At 34.6% G+C, this 23048-nt stretch overlaps 2 protein-coding genes and 1 pseudogene across 2 annotated transcripts; 1 reads left to right on the forward strand and 2 right to left on the reverse strand.

Moving 5' to 3' along the window:
* The first annotated feature begins 12113 nt into the window (after positions 1 to 12113).
* LOC120189831 lies at positions 12114 to 14487 on the forward strand (annotated as a pseudogene).
* A 744-nt stretch (positions 14488 to 15231) lies between these two features.
* LOC120189722 (ethylene-responsive transcription factor ERN1-like) lies at positions 15232 to 16265 on the reverse strand. Its single transcript, XM_039192931.1, has one exon. It carries the CDS (start codon positions 16263 to 16265, stop codon positions 15453 to 15455), a length of 813 nt encoding a protein of 270 aa, XP_039048862.1. The 3' UTR covers positions 15232 to 15452.
* A 2716-nt stretch (positions 16266 to 18981) lies between these two features.
* Positions 18982 to 22727, reverse strand: LOC120189704 (syntaxin-132-like). The gene is made up of 13 exons (XM_039192918.1): positions 22688 to 22727; positions 21920 to 22024; positions 21665 to 21721; positions 21140 to 21188; positions 20845 to 20933; positions 20697 to 20770; positions 20292 to 20334; positions 20139 to 20199; positions 20027 to 20052; positions 19879 to 19956; positions 19692 to 19772; positions 19256 to 19321; positions 18982 to 19155 (listed from the first exon to the last, which is right to left on the reverse strand). The coding sequence occupies exons 1-13, from the start codon at positions 22703 to 22705 to the stop codon at positions 18982 to 18984; spliced, it is 921 nt and encodes a 306-aa protein (XP_039048849.1). The 5' UTR covers positions 22706 to 22727.
* Positions 22728 to 23048: the final 321 nt, after the last annotated feature.

Here is a 23048-nt window from a genome sequence, read left to right on the forward strand (position 1 = left end):
ATCCTTCACCTTGAGTTGGTAATAACCATACCTCAAGTCTATCTTTGAAAAGATAGAAGCCCTCAAAATTAGTCAAACAGATCATCAATCCTGGGCAGAGGATATTTTTTTAACCGTAAGATTGTTCAGTTTCCTATAATCAATACAGAGTCTCAATGTCCCATCTTTCTTCTTGATAAAGAGAAATGAAGCTCCCCTACGGTGAAACACTAGGTCGAATGATTCCCCTATCCAACAACCCCTGGAGTTGGACTTTCAGTTCCTTAAGCTCCTTTGAGGCCATATGATAAGAAGCATCAAAATTGGGGTGGAACCATAATAGACTTCAATCTTAAACTCAACTTCTCTATCCGGCGGTAATCCAGGAAACTCTTCAGGAAAAACATTGGGAAATTCCCTAACAATCCGTATGCCTTCAATGTTAGATTGAGAACTTATAGTAACTAGAATATAAGCAAGAAATGCCTCGGAACTCTTATGGATCATCCTCTTAGCTACCAAAGTAGACACAACATTCGTCCGGAATCCATGACCTTCCCTGATCATCACAATCTTTCGGTTATCCGGAGTCTTCAGAATAACTCTTTTGGGTTCACAATTAAGATTAACTAGATGTTTTCTCAACCAATCCATGCCAAGAATCAAGTCAAACTCCTCTAAAGGTAACTCCATTAAGTCGACTAGAAAGATATCCCCATGGATCTCTATAGGACACCCTCTAAAAATATAATCTAGCTCTATAGTCTTACCTACGAAACTTTGAACTGTCACTGAACTCTCAGTATTCTCAGCCGAGATATTAAGACCCTCAGAATTAGAATGTGACACATAGGAATGGGTATAACTATTATCAAATAATGCAAAGTCGGAACTGAATGAATAGTAATAGTACCTGTAATCACATCATGATCATCGCAGTCCTGTCGACATCTAGCAGCGTAAACCAATGCAGGTTGTATGCCTCAGATCTGGCTGGACCCCTACTCTGAGAAACTCAGCCTCTACTACTCAATCCCGATGCTTTTTCCTGACTACGGCCCCCTGTTGGAGTCTGAACTGTACTCTGAGTACGAGTGGGAGTACGAGCTGGTGTCTGAATTGTATAAGCTGGATATGGACAATCTCTCAGGAGATGGTCACCAGAACCACATCTAAAAATGATACCCAACTTATTCCCGTATTTACCAAAATGACGTCTCCCACAGTGCTCACATAATAGCAAAGGCTACGATCTAAAAGGACCACCTTTAATAGAAGACGTCATAACTTACGAACTTGACGCTACATGCCCGACACTCATACTGCCTCTCTTGTTGGGGCGTGCAGAAGAGTCAACAGACCCAAAAGGCATTCTAAAATAGTCTCGATCTCGGTCTTTATCTCTCCTACGCTCCATACCCACTCATTCTATCTCATAAGCAGTCTTGGCTATATCAACCAATGCATCAAAGTTTCTCTCTCGGTGGGTAGCAACTCGACTCCTGATCTCATACCTGAGTCAATTCTTGAACCTCAAGCACCAATCTGATTCAGTATCAACAAGTCCAGTAGCATAGCGACTCAACCTGATAAACTCAATCCCATAATCTACGACAGAATTATCACCCTGCTCTAAATTCTGAAACTCATGACGTTGCTCCTGTAAGTATCTCTCTCCGATATAGAGACTCTAAAACATGCCTTGAAAAGATCCCAATTCAACTGATTTCCCATAATGCTACCGGAAATCGATTTCCACCACCGAAAACTCTATTTCTTTAGCTTAATTAGGGCCCCCTTTAACTTTTGCTCAGTCCTCAGGTTCATCTCATCCATAATCTTTTCTGTATCTTCCAACAAATACTCAGCGTTAGTCAGAGGTCCACCAGTAATGTCCTCGAACAAAACTACTCCAGCAATTACCAAAGACTTCAAAATATCAGCCACAAACATATTACCAGAGACTCTAGAAACTCTCCTGAACATGCGAAAGACATCTCTATTAATGGAATCCACATTCATATCATTGTCCTCGTCCTCAGCGATGGGAGGGACTTTCGCATGTGTAATCAGATCATCTCTATGAATAGGCGGATCTACATGTAGAACAGGAGGATCTCGCGGTGACATCAGATCATCTATAGTAATAGAATATCGAGTCGCTCGCCCTTGACCATAGCCACGGCCTGACCTACGACCTCTAACAACACTCATCAGATAAATATACAAGGCTCTGCAAAAAGAATTTGAACCTAAGTTAGACTAACATCAGAAATATCAAATATATTTAAACTCATAAAATAAGGTGACACAGTTTTTGAAAATATAAAAATATCTTGAAAATCCAGATTTTATGACTCATCCACAATCCGAGTGTTTAAAACCGAAAGCTCTGATATCACCAAGTGTAACCCCCTAGACCCGGGACGTTATGCCCAAATCTAGGCGATTACATATCTTATTTATAAATTTCTTTTCATATTTAAAATAACATTCAAATCCATATACAATATAATATGAAATTAGTCATAAGAAAAGTTCATACGATAAACGTCCATATATCAATATATACATGTATAAAAAAAATCATATAAAACATATACATAGAAAAATACCGGTAGTACAAATATATCGAGACGAAAGCAAAAACAAGTGTCACGAAAGTATAATAAAAAGTTATATATAGATATACAATGGTACCAAAATAGAGATAGTCGGTCCTCTTGATGCCAAGTTTGCTAGTCTACGGTCTACTACTATCTAACAAGGTTAAAATTTAAAGAATGAGCTAAAAATCCTAGTGTTCTCCTTACGGTGTATAAAAACATACAGATAAAATATTTTAGGAAAATTGATTTATCAAACATGTTTTAAAAATATGAACACTACCTCGTCTGACCACCATAATGTGTAGGTTCCCCCAAACTATACATCCACATATACACCAGTTAAGAGCCTTATACACATGTCATAATGCTGTAAGAACTTACCCTAAGCACAAAGCCAAAGAGCCTGCGGTAAGGACTTACCCTGAACACAAAGCCGAGGAGCTTGCGGTAAGGACTTACAAGTCATAGACTAGGGCATGAGATATTTCCTCCAATAATACCCCCAATGAAAATAATAAACATATATGTATTTGAGTGAAAACGATAGTTTAATTTAGTAAACCATGAAAATATTCCAGACTCAGAAATCAAATAAAAAATACAAAAATTAAAGATTATGTCATAAATGTACAGTAAATCAGATACCAGATAAATAATATTCATAAAATCAGGTATCGTGTCATAAAAATATTCAGTATTATGAGAAATCTAAAACAATTCATATGAATAGTTTAAAACAGTAATATAACACCATCAAAAAACATACATGTACCGGTCTGAGTAGTCTGATAAGAAAGCATATTACTAAGTCTCTCGATCACGATCATCGGTAACGCTAGATCATACGAATCGTAAAATCCATATCGGAATCCTAATATGAATAATAATAATAATAATCCCTATTTTAAACAATTTAAAGATACCTACGAGTAACTCTCAAGGAATGTGGATCTGGAGGACGGGAAACACTGGATCTAACCGACCCTCAATCGGGTGAAACACGAGTACATTCATAAAAATATATTCTCGAATCAATTTCATAATCAAATCTCAAATAAATAAGCAAAAATACTAAAAATACTAAGCATTTTCGGATTAACAGGCTCGATTCGAAGCTTTTGGGTTAGAATTTGTAAAAAAAACAGATAACAGAATCGAACTCAGGGCGTCGAAAAACGTAAAATATGACTTTTCAAAAATTTTGACTTTTTGGTCAAAGTTAACGGTCGAACCAGGTAGGATCAGACACGAGTCGGAACGGGTTAGAGCAGACAGGAGGGTCAGGTCGGATCGACCCAATTTTGGAAACCCACCAAGAGGTGTGAATTCCCCACGCGCAAGGGCGGTGCGTAGGGCCGCGTGCAGGGCCTTCGAGGTTTGAAAAAATTCCAGAAAAAACCTACTAATGTTTTAAGGGGTTTTAAGACACTTACCAAGATCGGTTCACAGTGGTGAATGACGGAGATCTGGATTTCGAAACGTCAGAAACTTAATCTTTTCACCCCTTCACACGCCGAAGGCAACGGAGACAAAACGGACACGGTAGACTCGGGATGACGAAAGGAACATGCTGGTGTGAGACGTGTAACAAACGGAGCAATGGTCGACTTCAAAACTTCGATCAAAGGTTTCCTTCCAAATGAGGAAAATTTTTAAGAGAGATAAAAAGAAATTTGAAACTTTCTAGAAATGGAAAGTTTCTGGTTTTTTTTTTTTTTTGCTTTTTAACCTGCATTAAAGAAAGAATGGTAAAATTACACTCTAGGTCCTTCAGTTTTAGTTACTATATGAATATGGATTTGAATTTAATCATAATTTCACTTAGGTCCCTAAATTTAGTTAAAATTTCAATATAATCCTCGAAAAAAATTTAAGAAAATTTTAGGCCCTAATTTGGGGTGTGACACTCATCATGCGTAAGTAACTCGTATAGGTTATTTCATTCATTTAGGCACATAAGGGTAAATTGATAATTTCAGCCCTAAGGGTATTTTAGTGACGTCCCACACTCAAATTAGATGTCCGATCTTAATCGATATTATGTTCCTCGCTCTCAAGTCTATTTGACATCCTAAAGTCACTCAAACACTTTAGGTATTGATATTAAGCCTCCGGTATGGGTACTCAATCTTTGGTATGGAGACCAGTCCTCCGGTATGGAGACCAACAGTCTCGAGATCGAGCACTAGTCTCGATATCGAGCATCCGATATCAACACTATAACCCCCAGTATCGATACCAATGGCCCGATATCGATACCAACAATCCAGTATTGATACCGAGGCCTAAAAACACATGTTTTCACTTAGAACAATATTGTTCATATAGGATAGATACTATCACTCAAAACCACACAATTTTACTCAGAAAACACCCTCAAACTCACCCCTAAACACTTATTCTAAGGTCTAAGTTGTTTTTGAAGCTTATAGAAGTTATAAGGGGTCATTATACATCATTTTTTCACTAGAATAACATCCAAAACTTCCACAACAAAAAATCAAGAATCAAAACCCCACATGCTTTTCCTACACTATACAAGCAATCACACTCATTTAAATGACATATAAGAAGTAAGGAAGAGTTATAGTGTGTAACCTTAACTCCTAGCTACCCAAATACCATTCTAGATCCACCAAAAACCAACTTTATCACTCCTTGCCTTTAGGGGTTTCTTCCACCATTCATCCACCAACCAAAAAGCCACAAATTGATTCTAACATGAAAAGGAAGGAAACTAACAAATATAATATAAGAAAATCGAATGGAAACATTAGAGGAAGCTCTTGGAGATTAAATCGTCCTTAGAACCTTTATGAAGCTCAAAACCACCATTGGAGAAGATTATGAGCTTTTCATGAAGCTTAAGAACCCCATATTAAGAATCTTACCTCTAGATTTTTCGGATAGAAAAAAAGATAAAGAACGGTGAAGCCTTTTTCTTTTGTTCTTGCTTGAGTGAAGAGAATGAGAAGAATGAAAGTGAAGAGAGAAGAGAACATGAAGAAGGAAATGAGCCCTTTTTGGCTCACCATAAAACCCACGGCTAAAATAGGAAAAATCACCCCAAATTAGCCATTTTTTCTTCAATGGAAAAATTACACTCTAGGCCCTTCCATATTATTTCTGCGATTAAAAATTCCCTTTCTTCTTTTACAAGGCTAATTTCTTGCATGATTGAACTCAAATTCGAACCCAATGACCCTCGTGTTATAATAAATCTATTAATTAATTTATTGGGTCGACATGAAACTACTAGACCGATATTTGGGGCGTTACATTATTTCTTTTCAAAAATTGACTTTTGTTTTATTTTCAATATTTTAAGGTTTTAACTTTTTTTATTTCAAAACACCCTTCTTTATTTAAATCGTTGAATCAAGATCAAGACAATTCGATATTGGAAACTCTTTAGTCTCTATGGATTGACCATACTTCTCTATACTTCTTTTCCATTATTTACTTTGAGAAATAAGAATATTTTATTTAACAGTTTCGACGCTTGTCAGATGTTCGTCAGTTTTCTTTTCTTTCTGTTTCTTTTTTTAAATTTTTAAATAAGAACATTTCTTCCTTTGTGGTGTGTTTTTCTTTGTTTTTGTGGCATGTTTTCATTTTCTTTCTCAGTTGTTTGGTCGTTCTTTTATTTATATATTATCAGGGTGAGATTTGACAACACCACGACTGATCAAGATAGTGCTTACTTGTAATCTTGTTGATATTCACTGCTATGGACCCTCATATTGAATTTGAATATGTAATTCTGCGTTCGTGATAGTTTCTCGCGACATTTAGCTCTGATTTGCGATTCTCGATGAACTTTCAATAGCTTAATCCCTTTTGTGGTTCATTTGTTAATGCAATCAGATTTGTTCGTATATATTTTTTGCTCGAGTCTTTTGATTGAGTTTTTAACCTTTTTCCATGTATGGTCATTGTATGATCTAAATTGATTAATTTTAACATTATAAGAAAATATTCAAATTATGTATTTAATGTACGATGATAGTTATAAACTCGTATTATAATTTTAGATAATTTTACTTTTTAATAATACTAGTTGCTTCGATTAAAAAAATTACATCGTATTTGTTCAATTCACCAAGCAACGACACAAGAATCAAAAGAAAAAGAACTAGATCACAGCTCAAAGAGCAGGAGCAATTTAATAGAATTTTAATCTGCGTAGGAGCGAAGAAATTCGGATGAACATAGATCGATAATCTTGCACCGAGATAAAATTTTAAACGTGTGTTCCCTCAGAAATTTTGTTCATTTTATAATATATATAACGAAGTAAATTTTAGGAATTATGATCAAGCAATCGCATAATATTTCACTCTTTCGTCACTAAAAAGGTTTTCCAATATATATATATATATATAGCAGATGATTTAAAATGTGATTACTTGAAGAAAAAAAAACATAAGAGAATGGAAGTTGAATTGCGTGAAGCTTGTAAATGAGATAAGACAGATCACGATTTACTTAAGATCGATTCGGTTATAGTTCGATTAATACTTAACTAGAGTTCGACTCGAGTTCTTAACGAGCTAAAATGAACTACTTAATACTTGAGTCGAAAAGCTTGAAAGCAACTCGAAAATATAATATATTAAAATTTTACTTTTTTTAAAAAAAAATTATTACTAATATTAACATTTATATATGTGTTGATTTTTTTAAATGTAATATAAGGTTTTCATGTATTTAAGGTTTAGGTTCGAGTTTGAGTTTGAGGTTTTAATCGAAATAAGATTTTTTTTCTTTTTTTTAGTTTTTTCGAGCTTCAATTCATGATTTAGATTTCGTTTCAAGTTTAAAAATTTTAAGCCCACAAATTTTCAAATAAATTCGAATTCTATTTCAGAATTTTCGAGTCGAGTCGACTCTCTAGTTTACAGCCCGTGCAACACTGTGTGGACGCCTTAAATGGACCTTTGAAATATGGAAGCGGCGCCGTTTGGGAAAAAGGGTTGAAAGAAACATAAAGGAAACGACGCCGTTGGAATATAAAAGGAATAAATTGGCCCAACAGGTTCAGAACCTGCGGCCTTCGCGTTATTAGCACACCACTCTAACCAACTAAGCTAATAGGGTTGTTTCATTTTAATAGATATTAAAATATGTTCAGATAATACTTAAATATTATAAAATTAAGAATTGAACGTCCAATACCTCAAAATCCTTCCATTCATTATTGTCAATCTTTTATTTCTCTAAGGATTCATTTATGTTGTTCTTTAAATTTATCGTAAAAAAATTAAACTTTTAAGAGAAAAAACTTTAAAATGTTGTCTTTTTAAACGGCAAAATCAACGAGATAATGCGTTGAAATTTTTTTTCACGAGATAGTGGGATCGCCAGATTAATTGCTCAGGTGGTGTGGTCTACAGTCCCGGGGGTAGGTCGCCATGCACGCCCGACGACCTACTAGGTCGCCATGCACGCCCAGCGACCTGGTAGGTCGCCATGCGTGCCATGCGACCTACCAGCACCTCCATGCACGCCCATGCACGCCCAACGACCTCCATGCACGCCCATGCACGACCTCCATGCACGCCCATGCACGCCCAGGCACGCCCAGGCACGCCCAACGACCTCCATGCACGCCCAGCTCGCCAAAGGTCACCATGCAGTCCATGCTTGGACTGAACAACTTTGGGCCATGCAGGATAGGTAGCCATACAGTCCATGATTTAATAATTTAGTAATGATTTAATACTAATGATTTCATAATTTAGTGATGATTTAATACTAATGATTTAATAATGATTTGTTACTAATGATTTAATAATGATTTAAATATTTAATGATTTGATGATTTAGTAATGATTTGATAATAATCATTATAATAATGATTTTATAATAATTATTTAGTTATTATTTAGTAATTATTTATAATAATGATTTAATACTAATGATTTAATAATTTAGTAATGATTTAATACTAATGATTTCATAATTTAGTGATGATTTAATACTAATGATTTAATAATGATTTGTTACTAATGATTTAAAAATGATTTAAATATTTAATGATTTGATGATTTAGTAATGATTTGATAATAATCATTATAATAATGATTTTATAATAATTATTTAGTTATTATTTAGTAATTATTTATAATAATGATTTAATACTAATGATTTAATAATTTAGTAATGATTTAATACTAATGATTTAGTAATTTAGTGATGATTTAATACTAATGATTTAATAATGATTTAATACTAATGATTTAATAATGATTTAAATATTTAATGATTTGATGATTTAGTAATGATTTGATAATAATCATTATAGTAATGATTTGATAATAATCATTATAAAAATGATTTAGTAATAATCATTATAAAAATGATTTAATAATGATTTAAATATTTAATGATTTGATGATTTAGTAATGATTTGATAATAATTATTATAATAATGATTTGATAATAATTATTTAGTTATTATTTAGTAATTATTTATAATAATGATTTAATACTAATGATTTGATAATGATTTAAATATTTAATGATTTGATGATTTAGTAATGATTTGATAATAATTATTATAATAATGATTTTATAATAATTATTTAGTTATTATTTAGTAATTATTTATAATAATGATTTAATACTAATGATTTCATAATTTAGTAATGATTTAATACTAATGATTTAATAATAATGATTTAAATATTTAATGATTTAATACTAATAATAATGATTTGATACTAAAAATCATTGTTAAGGTTAAAAAAACTAGTCTAATTTCAATAAATAATTTGTAATAAATAGAAAACGAGTTTACAATTGTTGTCGATGCCGGGGTGTTGTTGAATGATAATGTCGGGGCGGACGTCTGATACGTTGTGGCCGTTGTGGCTCAGGAGTATTGTACCCATCCCCCTCATTCATTGGGGGTATTTGAACTGTCATGTGTTCAAAGTCATACGTCGATGAAAACGTAGGAGAATAGATGGGTGCCTCAGGCTGCACAAACTCTGGTATGTATGCCGGGACAGTAGAATCATCAACTGCGTGATGCAATGATTGTGGTGCGCTATTATCCACATCGGTCATTTCCGCTTCAGGTTGTAGAGATGAACTCCCACTCCCACTCGGTAGAGAGTATTCAGCTTTACCAAATCTTTTCTTAAACCTCAAAAATTGTCGCCTCTCTACTATTGTTGTGAGGAACGGCTTTCCATTATCCAAAAAATAAGCAAGGTAAGCCGAAGTCTCAAAATTAAAGTCTTCGTCTTGAATGGCGTCAAGAGTTGGCATGAATGAAGCCCTATTGTTCCAAGCATTAATGTAGGTTGCATGCTTCTCAACCCAATTAACGCTTTCTTTACGACGACCATCAAATCTGTGCAGGTCGTCATGCGTCTCAACCCAATTCACTGGACGACGACCATCTAAGTTTTGGAGGAGGTCATGATCCCATGGACTTCGCGGAATAGGTTGGTGGAAGTGGAATTGCCTCAGCACTCTATCCCCAAATTGGATCTCAACAAAAGCAAAATTGATCAATGGTGTAACAGCACACCAATATTGAAACCCATCTAAAATATCGTGCGGTATCAACGCAAATAATTCTTCATTCATGTATGGTCTCCAATTAAACTGTAAAATTACAAAAAAAATTTAATGTCGATCTTAATGTTAATTTAAATAATAATTAAAAAATACATATTATGCATACCTCCTTTTTGGCCTTAATGTCGATCTTCAACCTGAACTCTTTAATGTTATTGTGCACCAACCCTGTGCCTTCAATTTTATGCCTCCATCTGTATATCAATCAAAACAAAAATAGAGACATTTTGTTCAATAATTTTAATCAAAATAAATATTTTTTAATTAATATTTTATATTAAAATAGAGGATTCATATTACCTTCCGGCAAGTGGAAAGTCAACCGCAGTCCCACTAATCGGTGTCAAAAACGGAAGTCTATGCCAAGCCCATGATTGTAGCAGCAACAGACATCCACCGATTTCTACTGTATTATTATCATTCACGACCAATGACGCCTTGCACATCTCATGATACAAGAATGCCAATATCGCCGAACCCCAGCTATATTGCCTACAATTCTCAAAATTTGTTAAAAAAGAAGATACTGAGTGTGAACATAACTACCGGATTTATCAGGCATCAAAATTCCCCCAATCAATTGTAATATATATGCTCGTGTTGCATATATAATTTCGTGCTCCGTACTATTTGATTGAAGTTGAAATTCATTCTTCAACCATGACAACCTCACCCGCCATCCTTTACACTCTGGTGGTACGGGCGCTTTCCCAAGAAACAAGTTGCAAAGTTGTTCCACCTTATTAAACTCATGTGACATTACCACCGGCATCCCATTAGTTTGGACCCCGAGTTGCATTGCCACATCCTCCAAAGTTATAGTGCATTCGCCACACGGCAAATGAAACGTGTGCGTTTCTGGTCTCCAACGTTCAATCAACGCACTGATCAAACCTGGGACCAACTTGTAATCTCGCACAAATGTTATATACCAAAATCCAGCCTCTTGCAAATTTTCTTCTATCAGTGGGTGTGGCTTGGGCACTTTATGTAGTCGAAGACGAAGGACTCGCTGCTCGTCCTCCTACAATTAAATATTTCAAAAAAATTATCACAATCATAAAATAATATTCAAATATTTATTAATTATAATTCATTAAACAAATATTTTTTTCACCATTATTCCCAAATGACTTGAAATATGTTCATTGTCAAGCCTCAACAGTGGAATTTGGTCAGCCATTGGAATGAATTTGTAAAAAAAATTAAACAACAATATTTAAAAATCATTTAATATAATCTAATATAAACTAACTAACTAATTTTCAACACAAAACTTTAATATAATAACTTATAATATAATAAACTAATAAACTAACAAACTAAACTTTTTAAAATATAAGTTAAACGTAAACACCAAACCCTTAAACAACTAATAAAATATTTTTTTATATAACTAAAACTAACTAATAAACTATTTTTTCATTATAATATACTACTAATAAACTTACTAACTAATTTTTTATATAATATATATTCAACAAACAAATATAACTTAACTATTTAACTAACAAAAACTAATTAAATAATTTTTTTATATAACTAACTATTAACAAAACAAACTAATTAATTATTTTTTAACTATATAACTATCAAACATATACTAATTAAATAATTTTTAATTTATGTATACTATAACTTAAACTAACAATCATATAACCCTAAACTAATAAACTAATTAACATTTATAATAATAAACTAATTTAAATATAAACAAATTTACCTTATCTCCCTTTCTTCTTCTTACTTTCCTTTCTTTCTCCCTTTCTTTCTTTCTCGGCTGCAATCTCTTCTCCCTTTCTTTCTTTCTTTTATGTGAGATCTTTCTTTTATCAAAATGGGATTTGCACACCCCATATATAACCGGCTGCCTCAATTATTTCACCCACATCAATGGTTCAGTGCATGCATGGTCTCGTGAGCTAGGATCACATGGCATTAATAGCTGTAGGCATGCAGCGGGGAGCAGGAGCACATGAAGTAATGTTGGCTGCATGTGCATGCATGGTCTCGTGAGCTAGGTGACGCCGGGGCGACCTACAAGGTCGCCGGGACTACATGGCGACCTACAAGGTCGCCCAGACTGCATGGCGACCTTGTAATTGGCTGGCTCGTCTGCATGGCGACCTCTCCATTGGCTGGCTCGTTTGCATGGCGACCTCTCCTCGTATAATACTGCATGGCGACCTCTCCATTGGCTCGTGGCTCGTATATGGCTTGTATGGCTCGTATGTCTCGTATGTCACCCGTATGGTATGTCGCCTGGATTGCATGGCGTCCTACAAGATCGCCTGGATTGCATGGCGTCCTACGAGATCACTGTAGAATTCACCCCATCCCAGCAATTAATCTGGAATGTGCATTATATCGTGAATAAAAAAGTTCGAGAACATTATCTCGTGAATTCCCCCCTTTTTAAACTATCAATTAATTCTTTTTACAATATATATATATATATATATATATATATATTATTAGATACATATCTACAATATTTATTTTAAGAAAAAGCCAAAGAATTGTAATTATGAATGAACTATATATTTGAGAATTGAAATGATCAGAGTAAAACAACCTAGAAAAGAATAATAATTAGATAGTAAATGTTCCATTAGCCTCCAATCTTATCATCTCCATGCAAATTTTGTGATTAATTATCTGCCCTTCACACCGTTTATAAAGGCCTTGCGTTTTCCTTTTGAAAATATTTTCTTTCATTTTCTCAACCAAAAAACTATTTATTTATTAAATCTTATTAATGGATAGCTATTAATGTATATTAATTGACTAAGAATCTGATGGGATGATGCCTAGGTGAGCTTATGCCTGTATATCTATGTTTTACATGTTTCATGTCATCATCATCATTTTGTGTTGCATGAGGTCTTTTCTTTGCTCGGAACTGATGTCTAATAGGTGCTTGCCATGATGCCTTCAATACATTCTTTAGCGAGACCGGTTCCGGCAAGCATGTACCAAGCTATATTTGTCGATATTCTAGAGCCTACCTTCATCGATGAAGTTCGAGCTGGGACTTACAAACAACTCTTTCAACCTGAACAACTTATTTCTGGAAAGGAAGATGCTGCTAACAACTTTGCTAGATGACATTATACTGGTACAACCATCTGTTCAGCAATTCTTACATAACATTTTGATTCGATATGGTGGTGTCTCGACTAAAACTTCGTCGATGATTACGCTGCAGTTGGTAGGGAGATTGTGGACCTTTGCCTCGACCGGATACGAAAATTGGCTGGTAACTGTACTAGAAGAAGTCGAAACTTAGTTTCACCATTTACCCTTCTCCTCAGGTAATCCCCTGAAGACTTCATGGAAATGTATGAGATATAGCCTAGTTGCTTGATTTTTCCCTATGCTCGAACAATTATCTGACCAATTAATCAAACAATTATCCGAATCATGCAGGTTTCAACTTCTGTTGTGGAACCTTACAATAGAATGCTCTCCACTCATTCTCTCATTGAACACATAGATGTTGCAGTGTTTCTTGACGATGAAGCTATATATGATATCTGCAGGAGATCCATAGATATCGAAGGGCCGACTTACACGAACTTGAACCACTAGATATCCCATATCTTCTTTAACCATTTCATTGATGTTTGATGGTGCCATAAATGTGGACATTGCAGAGTTTCAGACTGACGTTGTCCCATATCCTCTCATCATATGCACCTGCTCAGCTGCCAAGGCTTACCATGAGCAGCCATCAGTTCCCGAGATTACGAGTGTCGTTTTTGAACCCTCAAGCATGATGGCTAAATGTGATCCAAGGCATCGGAAGTACATGGCATGATGTTTGATGTACCGCGGAGACGTTGTACCGAAGGATGTCAATGCAGCTATCTCTTTTTCAGGTCTACTACTGGTTTCAAGTGCGGTATCAACTATCAGCAACCCACAGTGGTAATGGGAGGTGATCTTGCTCGGGTACAACGTGCATTGTGTATGATCAGCAATAACACAGCAGCAGCCAAGGTTTTCTCCCGATTCAACCACAATTTTTATCTCAGGTATGCCGAGAGAGCGTTTGTTCACTAGTATGTAGGTGAAGGAATGGAGGAAGGTGAATTCTCCGGAGTCCGTGAAGATCTCCCCGCTTTCGATAAAGACTATGAGGAAGTTGGGGCGAAATGCGGTGAAGACGAAGAAGAACCAGAAGATTACTAGATCCATATTTTATCAAATCAACATCCCCGGTGTACCATGTGCATCAATCTCATTTTAGTCCATAAGCTATATTTTCTATTGTTGTAAACTAGTTCCTGTACTTCATTTGAATGGCTCTGCACCTTGAAATGTTACCTCTCAACGTCTAATAAAGATTCTACCATCTGACATGACTTTGTGTTCGATTGAATCGGTCTATGATACCGTTCTGTTTTACTTAAATCACTTGTTTCCAACACATGCGGACATAATGCTTACCCCGGACTCGAATAACAACAAAATCAGTAGATTTTCATTAAAAATTTAAGGTTCATTTTGTAGGTCACGACAACAATTAGATAATTCAAATTGCAGCAGTTTAGCAAACATAAAAACAGGTTAACATTAATCACCCAACTATCGGCAAATTCTCAATTCGCATGGTCGTAATCCCATCAGGTGTGAGCTAACTCCAAACCCCGTCGTCATTTGCAGGCCGTGACTTGCCTCCATGGAGCTAGATTTGCTAGCAATATGGCCCGTCAGCCATGTGACGGTAAAAATCATTCCCGGACCTTGCACAAACCGATCATCACACTATCATAGTTGAATGCTATTGGATGCATTAATGGACTAAAAACTATTACCAGTTGAATGATAATGGATTGACTTAGAGAATCATTTGCAATGACTTGAAACTGTTTCAAAGTACCCAAACCACATCAAATGGGGCATAGCATGACTGTATGATATATCGTCTACATATATATATAAAATAGAGACAACTATCAATCAACCACCCTTTTAACATTCCTCCTATTCCGCATGACTCGAACTCAAGATCTTAAACTTGTACAAGGACCGAGATTCATCCTAATTAAATCAGCATGATTGCTTAGACATTTTGTATTCAGAGAAGAATGAGACCTTCCAAAGGAACAGTTGACATTTTACAAAATGGAGATCACTTCTACTCTCTGCCTGTTATTTTTGTCCCTGTGACCTACAATAACATGCAAATGACCCTAAATCATCTACTCTCTTGGTATTACAATGAGAAACGGAAGCAAATACCAAATGAAGATCATGTTTTAGAACTTAGGAAAACAAAGAGCACAACGGTGGAAGATCCCACAATGCTTCAGCAGAATCATGGACTGTTTCGATACACTCTTGCAGTCCATTCATAGCGTAAAGTGAAGCCGAGATTTGTCTTTCGACTTTCATCCTCTCGAACTCCGTCAACCCGGAGCCAGTTTCCTCGGGCAAAACAACATTCTTAGGCAGATTCATGATTTCTTGCGTGTAAAGAAACCTATCGAACCCTGTTTCACAAGTATAAGAAAAGTCCGATCCGGAAGATGCGGACTCAAATTCCCTTGCGCAGTTGCTCATGTCGGGTTTGTACGCATTGCCGAAAAGCTGCGTATCTCGAACGATTTGGATAGGAGAAGAATTCCCATTGCTTAAGCCTCCACCACTATTAGAACTACTAATGCTATGGCTGGGGCTGATGCTAAAACTTGGTGTTGTGGGGGGTGAGACTGGAACACTTTTTTGTTCCTGACCTCCCTTCTTTCTGTCAAGTAAAATCCGAATCCGAGACGCGAGAGGAGAATCAAAGGACACATGAGTGACAAAGTTGGTACGAGTATCGGACCCGCGGAGAAGGCAAGCGGCTTCGTCGTAAGCTCTAGCGGCTTCTTCGGCAGTGTCGAAGGTGCCAAGCCACATCCTGATCTTCTTAGTTGTGTCTTTGATCTCAGCTACCCATTTACCAGAAGGCCTTTGTCTTACACCAACAAACTTGTTAACCTTAAGGCTGCTTTTGTTTCTTCCCTTAAATTTGTTCCCTTTGCTAACAGTGATACTTGATTTCTGATGCTTTTGTTGCTGGAACTGGATCTCCATTGCCAACACACAAACAAAATGTACTTGATTTTGAAAGATATGAATGAAGAAGAAGAAGGTGTATGGATCAGCTTGGTTGATCTTCAATGGACAAAAAGGGGATTTATATGTATCAGAAATATATCTAACCATCTCAAGATTCTCCGTGTTTATCTAATTTCAGGTACCTGTGCTAGCTTTTGACTTTCACTGCAATGTCTTATCTGCCCCTTCCCAACTTGTATTATTTTTAAGAGCAATATTAGGGGTAGACTACACGTTTAGTATCTCAACTATCACTTTTGTTCCGTTTTGGCTATCCAATTTTTTTTTTTCAAAATCATACTTGATGTTACGTTATGGTTTCATTTTGGTCACCATCCATTAAAAAAATTAACAGTGATACCGATGTGCTACCATAAGATAATGTCACGCCATCATTGATTTTTTTAAAATGTCACGTCAACAGTTATGCTAATTTTTTAATGATAGTGACCAAAACGAAACTAAAACGCAATATTAGATATATTTTTAAAAAAATTAATTAGATGACCAAAACGAAACAAAAGTAATATTTGAAATACTAAACATATAGTTTATCCAACATTAAACCTAGAAGATATTGACAAACTTGTGAGAGTTGGCAAAAAAAATCTGCCATTGATGGGTTCAACCAAATTTTGTAAGTTCAGTTTACATATTTAAAAAATAATCAGACTAATTTAAATGAATCAACCAAATCAAACATCTAATTTATTTTAATTTAATCAGATATTTTTAAAATAATCCATTAAATTAAAATTAAAATAATTCATCAAGATATTTCAAATATTTATAAGCACATGAACCACTTCCAAAATTATCATTTTAAAACGTAAGCATGATAACAATTTTACTAGTAAATAGTTACAGCATAATATATGTCTAAAATTTTTCTTAATCTGTTAACAACACATATATATACTATGAACATAATTACTTAAACTTAAATCATTAAAAAATTTCATTTTTCTATTAGAATTCTTAATGTTCATTACAAGACAAATTCTACCTTTTTAAGGGTAAGAATATAATTTTGTACAAAAGAATAATTTTCGTCAGACAACCTCAAACTTAGGGCAAGTGGGGGGTTGTTGTTTAGTCCTTGTCTTGCCACCAAGTCAAATTAAGATAAATAATTATGAAGAGAGCCTGAAAGGTTACCACGTGGAGGGTTAGAGATTATCTTCAAGAATCTAAAGAAGAACACAAAAGGTAAGCTTCAAAACCCAATTGCTTCACTTGACTCATAATTTGCACCTACTCCTTAAAATAACTCATCACCCATTACCTCATACCCATCAATAGCATGCATTGCATTGCAACCTTCTTTTGCTTTTTCTTCTTACATCACTAGAGAGAAACAAAAACAAAAACACTAAATATATGCAAGTTCAAGAATCTCATAGAGAAATAATTATAAACACTAAATATCTTACTCGAAAAACTCGCGAGTAATTTGAAAAAAATAATATATTAACTTTTTAATTTTTAAATTAAATTATTGATAATATTAATATTTATATGTTATTTTCTAAATACAATAAAATGTTATCATGTATTTAAGGTTTAGGTTCCAATTCAAATTCGAGATTGAATTGAGCTCGAGTTTGAGGTTCAATTGAGTTAAGTATGAAAATATTTCAAGTTTAATTTTTTTTTCAACCTGGAGTCTAGCTTCAATTTTTTTTATTTCTAGTCGATCATAAAAATTTTAAGCTCGCGAGCTTTGGAGTCAAGTTTTAATTTTTTTTTATTTCTAATCGAGTTTAACAATTTTAAACTCACAAGCTTTCGAGTCAACTCGAGCTCAGTTTTAAACTTTTTGAGTCGAGTCGAGCTCAACAACACTCTAATTCAACTCGACTAGCCCTAGTCCCTTCTATGATGCACAACCAAAATTTTGCTACATTCTACAACCTCCAATATTCAACATATCATCTCATATGCCTTCTTTTGATGAGTCTGAGGTTTCTAATCTTCCTGCAGGCTACGAGCTTGGGGACAACCTTTCCTAGGAGATGAACATGAATGCCCCAAATGGATGCAGTCACAGCTGGGATCGTAGGGGCTAGAAATGAAGACACTGAATCGGCTGAAGACTATAATCACGAGGCCGAACAGCAAGAACATGATAACCCCGATTTCTTCAGTAGCTTGACATCGATGATCGATAATGATGAAGAATGGGATCCTAATGACTAACTGGATTTATAGATGACACAATTTCCTCTTCATATCATCAACAGATGGAGTTGAGCATACGGTGAAATTCGTTCAAGCAGATTCTCCAGTCAGACTCAGAGCAAGTCACAAGAGTTTACATATGTGGCTTACACATCAAAGTGTTCCAACATAAGAACTGTGGAAACATAAGTTTATCTACTTCTTTTTTTTTTTAATCATGTTAAAAGTTTTATTTTCATAGAGAAAGGATGCCAGTGATAATTCATTTGTTATGAAGTTATTGGATTTCTATTCTTTTATTAACAAATATTTTTGTTCATTTCCATTACTAAAACAAAATGAACAATACAATCACATCTCTATACAAATAAAAAAAATGCTATAAATATTACATATTTTTTATATATAAAAAATTCACTTTTCAACCACTGACTCATATATATACATCCATAAATACATATATGTTATGCATATGCATGTATATCAACAAATTAATGGCACACAACAAATGCTAAGCCGACCTTGTGTATTTCCCAGGGCCGAACACAGCAAGGACAACAGTTACAATAATCACGAGTAGGAGTAGAATAGCATAGCACGTCCACTTCCTGGCGTTCTTCTGATTCTTCCTCGCATTTACCAACTCTGCATGCCCCGACTGCACGTGATCTACGGCATTCAAAACCTGGAAATGAGAAGGGGAGAAGAAGATGATTAAGGGTTCTTCTAAGGACTAGCTATATTGTTTGTAGTTGATCAAAGATTCTATAAAAGAGTTCAATTACCTGAGTTTCTATGTTATCTAGCATGTCTCCTTGTGCTTCGACCAAAACCGCCATATCCACAAATACCTGCATGAGGAAAATTACTGATAATGTATTCCGTAAATACGCCCTCTCCCAAATCTGATATTCGGTGCAACTTCATTCATATGGTGATCTGTATTTTCATGCATCTGCTCATATTGAACAACTGCACATATTTAAAACATTTCCCAAGGGAAATCACTCCAAAATAAACTCTCACACACAGAGGACACGGATATTGAACAAACAGTACCGAGTCAAGTTCATATAGGTATCATATATGTTTTCACCATGACATTAAGTGCAAAGACGCTTAGGAATAAGATTTCTTGTTTTGCAAGTATGGGTTTGAATTTGATATTTTAATTGTTTTGATCAAATCGAACCACCACAAGGCAACAAGCTGATTAAGTACCTGCTGTAAATCAAGAAGCATCTTCTCCAAATCTCGCACTGCATAGTGGCGCTCTTGAATTTCAAACACGGTGTTCATTATCTGTAAATGCACCAAAAGTTAATTTACCATAACCAATTTCTTCCGATCACAGACAGTCCCTGTTTGAGATGGTATTAAGGAAGAAATACGGAAAATTAAGTCAAACCTGTCCCCGTCCCTGCTCCTGAATTGCTTTCTCGAATATTTTTTCGCTATCTCCAGTCGCAATCAATCTTTCAATTGTCTGTACAATGTTCAACAATCAGACATGGGCTAAATAGGACAGAGAGTCACTGATAATATAGCAAGGGTACCTCTTCATCTGGTCTAGTGCCCGTCACTGGAAATCATAATAACCGGTGCAGATTAATATTAGCTCCATATCATGCACTATTATAGCAACTAATATTATCAGATGAGCATAACCAGTGAAAACACGTCGCTCAACAACCTCCCGATACTCTTTCTGGATTCTCTCCCTAAGAATCTGCAATGGCAGGTACATAGACCCTAGTAAGATTAATGAAATGAGAGTACCGACTGAGCAAATACATCTTAAAACAAATAAATATGACCAACCTGAAACTCATCTAGTTTGCCTTTCAACTTCTTTTTCACGGCACTGCAGCAAAAATATGGCTGTTACATGGAATAGTTACAAGATATAATAAATTCCAGCAAGTCCAAAAGCTTGAAAAGGGATTTCAATGGAGGTGGAAACAAATGTGGCCATAGAATTTTAAAATCATTCACATTGAAAGAAGAAAAGTAGAACCAATTATTTCTTTTGAAGAATCACCGAAAAAGAAAGTAGCCATGGATCCTTAAAACCGTGTCAGATTTCTTCAAACTAATCAGGGCAACAAAAGTAAAATAAATTAACTTCTGCTAACCATATTTTAGATCCACTTTACAAGTACTCAAAAAAGTTTCGATTATGTATTAAAAGGGACTACAAAGCAATAAAAAGGAATAGTATAGTACAGAGTTGTTGCGGCTCTTGATCGATCGACACTTGTTCCTTTTCCACATCTAGGCTTCTGCCTATTGGCTAAATTCTGTCCAACTTCAAGAAATAAAATGAGGATCCATGAACAGAAAATAAACAAAATAAAAGCAGTAATTAGCCTACGTCTCTGTCCAGTTCATCAATTTTCCCCTTTACAAAATGAGCAATTCTTCCAACTTCAGCAACGTTTTTCTCCATTTGCTCTTTGATAGCTACAGATGATAATAGCATCCATCATGAGATCTAATTTCAAGACAATATAACCTAGATTTGGTAATTTAAGAATCGGCTTTTATTCTATATATTCTCAATAGCAAAGTGATAAACAAAAGTATATAAGCACAGACCTCATTATTTGTTTTCCCAGCAGCTTTTACTGAAACTATGTGTAAGAGAAACATACAGGAATATTGCTAACCTTTCATTGCAGGACCCTTGGTTATTTCTGTTGATTCCTCATGTGCTTCCTGCATAAAATATTAGAAAGAAAATGGCATCCAAACATTAAAATCAATAGTCAATACTGTTGCTTACAAGATTCATCACTAACAAATCATCCAGCAATCATGTTAGGCAAGTTTCAACTGTTAAGTATCAATTTATGTACAATTTTCTTGGGAATGGATTCATTAAACTATACGAGGACAAACTTAGAAAAAATTACAGTGGAGTTTGACAACCTAAATAGATTTCTTCACAATAGGTTTTATGACTTGAGACAGTAGGATGTTAGTGCTTTCACAAAGCTGAACAAACTTTAAAATCAGGGTAGGGATTAACTAATATCAAAGCTAAAGAAAGTGCTTCCATAATGAGGATTCAGAAAAACGGAGGAATCCTTGATGTTTCAGTCAGTTTTAGATGAACTACATTGAATATTTTCTAAAATTCATCAAAATTTTGATATAATACAAGGAATCTGGAAAGACATTAAATAAGATACCTGAAGCTTTTTGAGTAGTTTATCCAGATTCTCATATTCTTTATCTATCTCTTGAACCTGGAAAAGACAAAACATAGTATGTACCAGCGATTCAAGCCACCACTTTTGCCATTACAAAGAAGTTTAAGTCCCCCTAGACAATGGCTATTGAGAGATGAAACACGAAAACAGAAAGTCGCAACTGCAATTACGAATCAAATATACTTCTGCTAAACAATTACAAAGGACAATATTACAGCATTAAGTCTACGCCACCTTTACAAAGAACTCTTGAAGGCACACTTCTCCAGAATTCAGCGGAGCTCCTCCTAACTCGATATCTCTACCATGGATTACACCTCTAGGTAACTCACATGACTCCTGCATTATACCAAGCCATGATAAAAGTTAGAAAAATGCAATTCAAGAGTCAAAGGCAGACAAGTTCATCTGGTTATTCTAAACAAACTAAGAATTCACAAAGATAGCCATCTGAAAATGTCTTAATTATAACTAAAAGCGATTTCCTATTCGCACCAAATTTAAAAATTATACAACACACCGAGTTCTTGCTTAGTTTTTTTTTTTCTTTTTCTTAAAAGAAATGCAGAGTACTTTTTTTAAAAGCTTAAGCTATAAATTATTTCGATCTAGTTTCCAAATCATAAAACTAAAAAATTAATTAGCTTTTACAGTTCCAGCTTACTTAAATTATTTTCTATCAACCTTTGTCGTACAAGAAAGAAATAGCTCACTATTTCTTAATAATAAGATTCAGCATTGAAAATGTATCGTTCACTTAATTTCCCCCATTATCTCAGCATCCAAACAGAAAAAGGAAATAAAAATTATAATCTACCAAACATTATATTTTCTTTTTCTTTTCGAATCACAATCCAAATCAAATTTACAAAATGCAATACAGCTACCCTAATTAAAAAAAAACCTTCGATCTAAACGAAATAAACAGCACAGGCAAACAAACAAAAGAAGCTACACAAATAAATAGATAGATAAAACAAATCGGAAATTCAAACTGTTAACCGTTAAAAGGTTGTTCATGGTGGGAAAATGGTGAACAATACTCGATGAAACTTCGCAGAGAAAGCTAAAACGATATTAGAAAATTATTTATATTAAATGTAGAATGTGATTGATTTAGTATAATTATAAGGCTTATATCATTTAGAGTATATTTTCTTTTTCAATAAATACTTAAAGCATTTTTTTGTCAAAATAAATATATAAAGTTATTTTTAGTCACAATAATACATAAAGTATTTTATGTCAAAATAGATGTCTAAACTATTCAAACTTTTCATCTAAGTTCTAAAAAAATTAACATGTGATATTAATTAAATAATACTTTATGTACTTAGATAAAAAATAAAATACTTTAGGTACC

This window comes from Hibiscus syriacus, unplaced genomic scaffold (genome assembly GCF_006381635.1).
Source record: "Hibiscus syriacus cultivar Baekdansim isolate YM2019G1 unplaced genomic scaffold, ASM638163v2 tig00116959_pilon, whole genome shotgun sequence".
Classification (NCBI taxonomy): Eukaryota; Viridiplantae; Streptophyta; class Magnoliopsida; order Malvales; family Malvaceae; genus Hibiscus; species Hibiscus syriacus.

Bases quoted from the DNA above. Each gene is read 5' to 3' on its own strand.
- LOC120189704 (XM_039192918.1), bottom strand. The intron at 20,771-20,844 runs GTAGGCTAATTA...GAAGTTGGACAG, and splicing joins TTGATGAACTGGACAGAGAC to AATTTAGCCAATAGGCAGAA. The intron at 20,053-20,138 runs GTTATGCTCATC...TATGATTTCCAG, and splicing joins TGAGCGACGTGTTTTCACTG to TGACGGGCACTAGACCAGAT.
- LOC120189722 (XM_039192931.1), bottom strand. From the start codon at position 16,265: ATGGAGATCCAGTTCCAGCAACAAAAGCATCAGAAATCAAGTATCACT.